The 9,535-nt window shown below is 29.6% G+C and overlaps 1 protein-coding gene across 1 annotated transcript; it reads right to left on the bottom strand.

The window, feature by feature from the left end:
- Positions 1 to 2,862: 2,862 nt before the first annotated feature.
- Positions 2,863 to 6,029, bottom strand: LOC140859882 (probable receptor-like protein kinase At5g24010). Its single transcript, XM_073262490.1, has one exon. The coding sequence runs from the start codon at positions 5,527 to 5,529 to the stop codon at positions 3,046 to 3,048; it is 2,484 nt and encodes an 827-aa protein (XP_073118591.1). The 5' UTR covers positions 5,530 to 6,029; the 3' UTR covers positions 2,863 to 3,045.
- Positions 6,030 to 9,535: the final 3,506 nt, after the last annotated feature.

The raw sequence follows: 9,535 nt of genomic DNA, 5'->3' as shown, positions 1-9,535 counted from the left end.
TTTGTTTTAAAAAATAAATAATAATTATACTCCATAATTTTGGTCAAAAAATAATTTACATGTGGATTAATAATAATTTATATTTTTCAATAAAAATTACAATCTCAATTTTGTTAATACACAAAAATAATATTATATATTATAAACAAATAAAAAATTATAATTCGTCACTTAATTATAATTTCAATCATAAAATTGATCAATTATCCATCATTATTTCACATCTTATAAAATTATTTTAATAATATTAGTATTATATATAATTAATCAACTTAAGTAAATAAAACTTTTTTGTAGATTTGTATTGGATCGACGGGTCTAATTATTTTGTATTTTGGACACTCCTATATGGGGAGCGAGCATTTGGCTGTAATCTTATCTAATTGCTTTTCTCGAGACGACAACTCTGCCACATTACGTCAACTGAGAAAGGAGGTGGCCCGACCTATTTTGTCGTCTTTTAATTTTAAATTTATAGGCTTAAATCCAATTTTACTACAAAGAATTTTCACAATTAAACAACTAATTATTAATACTAAAAAAGATATTGAAGGATCTAAATTTGAGTATTTTAGTTAGTAGATATATTTACAAAATTTCGTTTTTGTAAAATTTGTTTTTCTTTTTTCTTGATCAGTGTAAATTTTATTATAAAAATCGAGCAGGTTTGTAGAAATATTTGTGTTCATTTTTTGTTTGTTTGCAGTGTGTAAATAATTTATGGTGATTTATAATTATTGTTTGGATAAGATGTGACTTTATAAAAGAGTCAATTGTTTGTTTGTTTGTTTTGTTTTCCCTAATTTATTATTGTCATTATTGATTTTTATGTTTCATCTTATCAAAATTTAATTTTAATTATTATCTTTATTTTTTTTTTTAAATTTTTATTTTTTTCTAATGATGCCGGTGTAGAATTTACGTGTAATGTCACACCAACACTTTCATTTTATAAGACTTCAAATTTTAAAAAATCAGAAGATGTAAACTAAAACTTAAATTTGATACCAAAATCGCAAATTACAAAATTACATGATAAAAAATATAGTTTTCCCTAATAATAATCATAGTGTTTTAATTTTTTTGCGAAATTGTAAATAATAACTAGTTAGTTATATCGAGGGTCAATTTGTTTTGTAAATGATAATAATGCCCAAAGGAAAGACCATGCAGCAATAATGACCGAACTTTTTATAATATGGTGATAATATTAGATATAATATATATTAGTGAAATTAAAATATTTATATGTGAGTCGGAAAATACGCAAAGTAGAAGACAAATTAATGGAGTCCAAATTAGTGGATAGCCACTAATCCATCGGCCTAGTGGATTTTCCTTTGCCCACAATTTAGTCATTATTGGTGAGCCACAAACTTCACGAGTATCCCATCGATAATTCATTTAGCATCAACGTCTCATAATTGGAACGAAGTCGTGAGCTTCAAATTTAATTATGATAAATCTTTTTTCAATTTTTTAACCCGAAAAATAAAAATACGAGTGCACATGAGTTCATTCTACATTTATAATTGAACTAAGTCTAGTTCTGGTAGATTAATTACTCTGATTTTACCTTCGAATTGGATAAATTATATGTCTACATTGTGCTACTAACCCAAAAAAAAAAAACAAACTTTTTTAGCTTTTAAAACATGTACCAAAAGACAGAGGCTTAATAGCATGAGTGACCTAGGGTGGTTTTTGGGTATATTTTACTACAAATATTAGTATGAAAAAAATTTATACCGATACCGATAGTAAAATTTCGAAATTTTGATACGAAAAAAATCCATATTGATATCGTATAGATACCGAAAAAAAATTCGGTATACCGAAAAAATGTCTGTATATCGAAAAAATTTCGATACAATATGCCAAAATTTCGATATTTCGATACGATATGTCAACCCACATGACCCCTCCTTAGAAGGAAAAGGTTTTAGGTTCGAATATCGCATTCTTTTGCATTTGGACAAAAAAAACCTGCCAAGTTTTTCTCCAAGGAATAATTGGCACATCATCCTTATTTTTACGAAGAAAATAAAACTTAAAAAACATTTATATCGAAACAATATTACAACATTACATTTTACACAAAATTAACAATACTTAATATTCTCCTTTTATAAATCATCTATCATTAGTGTATCATGTGTCCAGGTTTATTAAAATATTCTTATGAATTATACATCGTTTTGGTGGTATAATACTACCATAATTATAATAAATAAAAATAGTATTTATTATTTTTATTAGGTAAATGGCCGACAATCCAACTTCCCACCAACCTTATTTGATGATCCAGTTATATAAATCGAACTTAAACGTCCAAGGAATCCAAGTTTTTTTTTTCCTAAAAAAAAAATCAACAAGATTTGTTATAATTAACCAGTTTGTATACAGAAGTTGGAACCTTAAAAAAACACTTAAAGAAGTTCAACTTTTTATGTACTTTTATTTAAAAAAAGCAAAAGTGATTTTGACGTTTGGATAAATGTTAAAAAAATGCTTTTATTTAAAATTTTAAATATTTAGAAGTAAAAATCCAAAAAACTAAAAATTTTAGCTTTTAAAAAAATATTTTTTTAAATGTTTTTTTAAAATAACTTTTGTAATCAAACACAACAATTTTAAGAAAAATATATTTTTTTTAAATGATTTTATCACCTCAGCTTTTCAAACCAAACGGTCTTCAAGCTGAAAACTCATCTCAAACTCTAGAGTTTAATCTTAGAACTTTATGTTTAATATCAGACGAACGATAAATCATCGACTCTCATACACACACATTTTGCAGTTTACTGGAACCGGCTAATATAAGATAATATAAAACCACAAGTTATTTGTAGTTCCAAACATGTCAAATTTTTTAAAAATATATATAAAAATGTATACGATATTATATATTTCAAGAAAGTGACAAAAAAACAAGAATAATGGATAACAAAAACTTCTAACTTCTATACTTAGTATCCCAACAACCTTTTTCCGCATGATAAACTGTTTCTTATTAAAAAATTCACACGATATGAGTCTCTAATCTCATCTGCCTTCATTGGTCAGAAGCTGGGAAAAAACTCGAGTCGTCGATATGTCCGAACTACCGTCCCCGCTATCCCCACGACCAACACCTTCACTGCTCGTGGGATCTCCCCGAACGAGCCTTGTAGCTCCTGGATCATCAGATAAAACGTTGTCCGTCACAGTTTGTGGCTCATTTGTTTGAAGCTGATATGCGTGTTCCAAGTTCCACAGAACGTCCCCCATTGTCGGCCGGTCGACCCCATAATCAGCCAAACACTTTTCTGCCGTTTCCCCGAACTTTTTCAATGAGCTCGGTTTGATCTGGTCTAGTATACGATGATCCACTATTTGCTCAATGAGCCCCTTCTTTTGCCACTCCATCGCCCACTCGGCTAGATTCACCTGATCCCGGTTAAGCAATGGATCGACCGCTGGTCTGGCACATAAAACCTCGAAAAGAACGACCCCAAACGAATAAACATCCGATTTATCCGTAAGTTGCTGTCTCCGGAAGTATTCAGGATCTAGATATCCGAAACTACCCTTTACTCCTGTGCTTACATGAGTTTCATCAAGGCATGGACCGGATCTTGAGAGACCAAAATCCGCCACCTTAGCAACATAGTTCTCATCAAGTAAAATGTTGGTTGATTTGATATCACGGTGAATGACACCTTGAGCCGAACCGGTGTGGAGATAGTGAAGGCCTCTAGCCGCCCCAATGCATATTTCGAGCCTATGTTTCCATGATAAATGTGGTAAAGTTGTTCCATACAAATGATGTCTTAATGGCCCTTTCTCCACATACTCGTAAACAAGAATCATTTCAGATTGTTCTTCACAATAGCCCACAAGTGAAACAAGATGGCAGTGACGAATCTTGGACAGCACGGTAATTTCAGTCTGGAATTCAGGTAATCCTTGCCTCGAACCAGGCACCCCTCGCTTCACAGCAACCTTAATGTTGTCTTTAAGAATTCCTTTATACACAGTGCCAAAACCACCTGAACCAATAACCAGACTCTTGTCAAAATCATTTGTTGCCGCCTGAATATCCAAAAGGGGAATCCTCAGACCATAATATCCATAAGGGCCAGGAGAGGCAAGTGCAGTTCCTTCGGAAATTGCATACGAACTACCACGAACAGAAGTCCAACCTACACTTTCGGAACGTCTTGGTTTTGGTTTTACCCTTTTTTTCTTGCATTTGAGACAAACAAAAATAGCCACAGAAGCAAATATCAGCGCAAAAAATCCTCCAACAACTGAACCAACCAAAATCCACACATGTTTCTTGTTAGACGTCTTCGCTAAAACCACAAAATCCACCATTCTCATGATCTCCACCCCATTAAGTATAGCATTTTTCCTCAAAGTATTACTCAAATCGGAAGGACCAACACTAATACGCATGACATTAGACTTTTTAGCATTTTCAACCGCAAAATCAATATAATAAGGCGAGGCGAGCTCGTGGAAAGCTAGAACAGACAAATCAACATCTTTATATGCAGTGATCCCATTTATGTATATGTTAAAGTACAGCTCGCTAAGTCCAATGCTAACAATGTCACAAAAATGTAACCGGACTACGAACATATCATCCTCAGATCGAACTGGGAAATCCCATGTAATATTGAACAAAAAATTCAAACTCCCATTAGCTATATTCATCTCTTGTGCAGTCATGTACACATTATCAGGGGCATTCTCCGGCGTTGCCCCACCGGGTTGATAGTTTGGTGGATCATTGGTAGTAACAATTTTTGCAGCAGATTTCAAGCTAAGATAATCTTCATCTGGGATCCAATATCTCCAGAGGGTATCATTGAATGGTGTTATTTTCAACCCACCAACATTAATCCTATGAACAGTTTCTAAAACTTGGGATGAGATATTCTGCTTAAATTCTTGAATCCCATCAGAAGTAATCAATGCCAGCTCACCGGCATCAATGAAAAAATCTTCAGGGGCTGAAAAAAACTCTATTGCATTCACATACGCAAAATTTGAATCACTACTAGGCTTTAACAAAATCTCAAGATTTTCTTTATCCACCATCAAGAAGAACTCTTTAAGAACAGTAATATTAGCACCAAAGTTGCTCAAAAGTGAAATCCCGTTTGCCAAAACGCTAAAATTACCATTTTTCAGATCATAATTCTGAGAAATAAACGGAGAGAAATGCATCCGAACTAAATGGATCCCAAGATTCTTGACGTCAAATTCATAGCTTGAAGCAGAAATGAAAACTCTAGCTGTGCTGTGAAGTACAGAAGAATTGGGAGAAGGGTTTGGATTTTTTAGAGCAATCGATTTACCTCCAGACAAATACGTTGAACCGTTCTTCGAAGCATCCCCAAGAAAGTGTCTGTTATCAGAAACTACAGCACTTGCACTTGATCCGCAGTTGACAAGGTAATTATCTTGGGGTGTAAAAGCACGTGTGAGAAGAAATTTACACAAAGTTAAACACAGAAACTGGAGAAATTTCACGTCCATGGAAAAAACTTGTTGGAATTTGAAAATGGATTTTTCAAGAAACAAGAACGAATGAATTGTAGCGAGTGGATCTGAGTGGGTGACAGAGAGAAAAAGTGAACTATTTTTATGAACAAGAACCAAAAAATTATTAGAAAGTGACACAAGATTCTAGTGGATTTGAACTTTCAACCAAAAGGGTGCTGATAACTTGAGGAATAACTGGTAATCGAGCAAAAAAGAAATGATTTTTACGCTAAAATCTTCGGATTCCTCGCAACTGGATAATGTCTGGTAATTACACTCTGCGAAGTGCGTTACAGACAATCTTGAGAAAATTCTTGAACAAATCTGAGGATCTGTAGAGACAACTCATGGAGTTGCTTTCGCTTGCAAGAAAATTTAGTGAGATCTGTACAAGATTTTAATTGGTGGGGTCATTAAAACCCGATTATGGACCATTATTTCGGCAACAAACAACAAGAACTTGCTGTTTAAGTGGAAAAAGCCTAAGCAAGAACAGTAGCAAATTTGACTTGCAAACCATATCGTTAGAATATATATTTTAAATGGAAATGCCCCCAAATTCTTTGTGATTCTTTATATTCCTATATATTTTTAGGTACCGTTTGATACACAACATTATTAATTATACACAACATTATTAATTATGTATAACTTATCTCATTCAATCTCGCGTTTTTTTCGTTATATTATTTATTCATCTATTAATTACTCACTATGTCTCATATATATTGTCCTCTTTGGATTTTCACACAGATTAGAAAAATGTATTAAGAAAGCAAATTTTATATAAACTTCCTATTTTATCCCTATTTAATGTATTACAAAATGATTGCATAATTTTCAAGGTGTAGTTAATAGGGGTATATTAGTAAAAAAAATTTAAAAAAATATTACTAAATATGGTATATGACTATATATTTGGGACAAACAAGAAATGAAACGTGGACAATATAATTGGGACGGATGAAGTATTAATTTTACATCAATCAAATCATTAATAATTTATCATACATCAATCAAATCATTGAATTTAAATTATTATATTACCCCTTATAAATAATATTATTTATATTTTATTTAAAGTTACAAGGACAAAAAGTCATTTAACATTTTTATATAAAATTTAATCAATCAAATCAAATAAACTATAATCTATCAATCAAATCTATTAATATATTAACTATCATTTTTTATTTATTTTTTATTGTATTATATTACTTGTCTATGTATTATTTACTCTATCTTTTAATCAAACGGTATCTTAGAGGCAATGTTTGGTACGTGGGTTTAGATTGGGATATATACTAGAGTCCTATGTTTGACTCGTTTTTTGTGCAAAAGGTGAAATGCTCGGTCCAACGCAGAAAAGTGCCCACTAAATTTAACCAATCACGAATTGCCACGTCACCCTAAGGACAGTGCCAGGATAGCATAGACTTTCCGGTCAAACGCATTGTTGAAGAATGAAAAGCAAGGAAAATAAACCCATTGTTTTAGTGGGTATTACAATCCGTGTCTCTACAGTAGAATAGACAAGGAAATGTTTTTCCCATTATACCCTTCACCCATGAGGCTATAATTTCACCACCCTTGTTTTATTCTGAAATGTCACATGGCCCTAGATGTGTCCAGTGATGAAGGGCAAATTGGGTAAAATATGTATAGTCCAACTTTTAATTCTATGCATAAAAAATCAAACAAACAAATTAATTTTTTTTAAATATATTTAATAATTATATTGAAAAATATACTTATCCCACAATTTATCTTTACATTAATAATCCCGTCACACGTACCAAACATAGCTAGGTATTTTAAGAATAGGGAGAGCGATTGGATGGAATAAGAAGGTATAGAAAGGAAGAGCAAGGTAAAGTCTGCATTTTTACTTTGCAATATTGTTCCTTTATTTTTTTAAACTAAATGATTAAATAAAAATTCACGTAAGCGATTAAAATTTACAATATCGATACATAAAAAAAGTTTTCAAGCATCACAAAATATCTTTCAAATTTCAAGCTCCACTTCTTCATGGTTCTAAATCTTTTTTGTCTAGTCAAGCCTTGGAAAATAACATGGATCGTGTAAGGTGCACGTTAATGATTGATGACTTACAAATTATTGAGTTAGTTTGAAAGTTGATTTAGTGTACACCAAAAGATAAGACTTGAGGATTTCATTATAACAAAAAAAAAAACTAACAATAAGTGTACCGACAAGAAATTATAATATACGAGGCTATAAGCATGTGCTTAATATATGATTGTAAAATGTGTGTTGATGAACCATTTTAATCACATTTTAAGAGTCATTAAGAATTTATAAATGATACCAAGAATGATTTTGCAGGCAGAGGAAGGTTGATGGACCATGGGAAAATTTATGTCCAATTACACCCGGTGAGTTGATCCATTATATAAGATGAAAATTGTAATTTTGGTTCCATGATTTTGTTATTTTGTAATTTTAGTCTTTTATGTTTTTAAATCTCACTTTTAAGTCATTTTTTGAAAATTTTAAAACTTTCTCGAATCTTCGCCAAGCTGAATATCAGCACTGCATTGATGTCACGTAAGCGTCACGTTGAAAAAAAAGACTATGATAGCATACTGAAACTAAAATTTTACGACATAGATGACTGAAATCGCAAAATAACAAACATATAAAATCAAAAATACAATTTTTCCCTATATAACCTTCTTATGAAACTCATGTATATGAAAGACTCATATTAATTATTAGATACTAAAATAAAATTTTCGCTATAGCATGATCTGGAGTACATAAGACAGATGGTTTTATCAAAGTCATAAAAAATATAATTTTTTTTGAGTAAAATGTATTTTGGTATACGAACTATTGGTAAAATGTCATATTGGTACACGAACTATTGAAAATTGCTTAATTGGTACATGATCCAATTAAAAGGTCAATTTTATCCTTAATAGGAATTAATATTATATTTATTAATTTTAAAAGAGTAAAATGTATTTTAGTACACGAACTATTGGTAAATGTCATATTGGTACACAAACTATTAAAAATGGCTTAATTGTTATATGATTCAATTAAAAGTTCAATTTTACTCTTAATAGTCCTATTCATATTATATTGATTAATTTTAAAATATCGTATTTATTTAAAAATTAATTATATATATAATGATAAACAATTGTTAAGTCAAATTATACAATAAATATTATAATATATGATATTATAAAAATATATATCACCGAAGTCTGTTGATCTTATGTTTAAATGATTGAAACAAGCATAATCAGCATTTTAGTTTTTCAAAATTTAGTATAAAAATTTTCAACATTAAAGATTAGATCATTAGAAAACAAATATCACAGAAAAAAATCTCACTCATTATCTCAATTTACGTAGTTCGAATAACCCAAAATTTTTTTACTCGATTTAATAATTTGTAATTTTATATTTTTTTACTCATACTTAAATTAAATATAAATAAATAAATATTTATTAAATTATATTTTATCGTTATTAAATATATTTTAGTCTTGCATATGATTTATTTATTGAGTTTGTGATTTTATTATTATATAATTTATATCAATTTTTTAAATGGATAATTATTTACATAGATAGCAAAAAATACCATTTTATTTTATATTATTAATATTTTAAAAATATAAATAATTTATTAATGAGTAAAATATAAATATATTATAAAAATATTAAGATACTTATTTTTTATTATTTTTAAATTAATATAAATTTTAATTTACAATAAATAAAAATTAATTTAAAAAATAAAATGTAAACTTAGTTGAATTTATTATTAAAAATAATTGAACTTAAAATCAATTACTAAAGGATGAATTAAACTTTTTAGTTAAATCATGTACCAATTAAATCATTCTCTTATAGTTCGTGTACCAAATTGACATTTTACATATAGTTTGTGTATCAAAATAAATTTTACTCAATTAATTTTTAAATAAATATGATATTTTAAAATTAATAAATATAATAT

Source organism: Henckelia pumila, chromosome 4 (assembly GCF_033568475.1).
Source record: "Henckelia pumila isolate YLH828 chromosome 4, ASM3356847v2, whole genome shotgun sequence".
Lineage (NCBI taxonomy): Eukaryota > Viridiplantae > Streptophyta > Magnoliopsida > Lamiales > Gesneriaceae > Henckelia > Henckelia pumila.
This window is presented reverse-complemented; position numbering and strand designations above follow the sequence as displayed.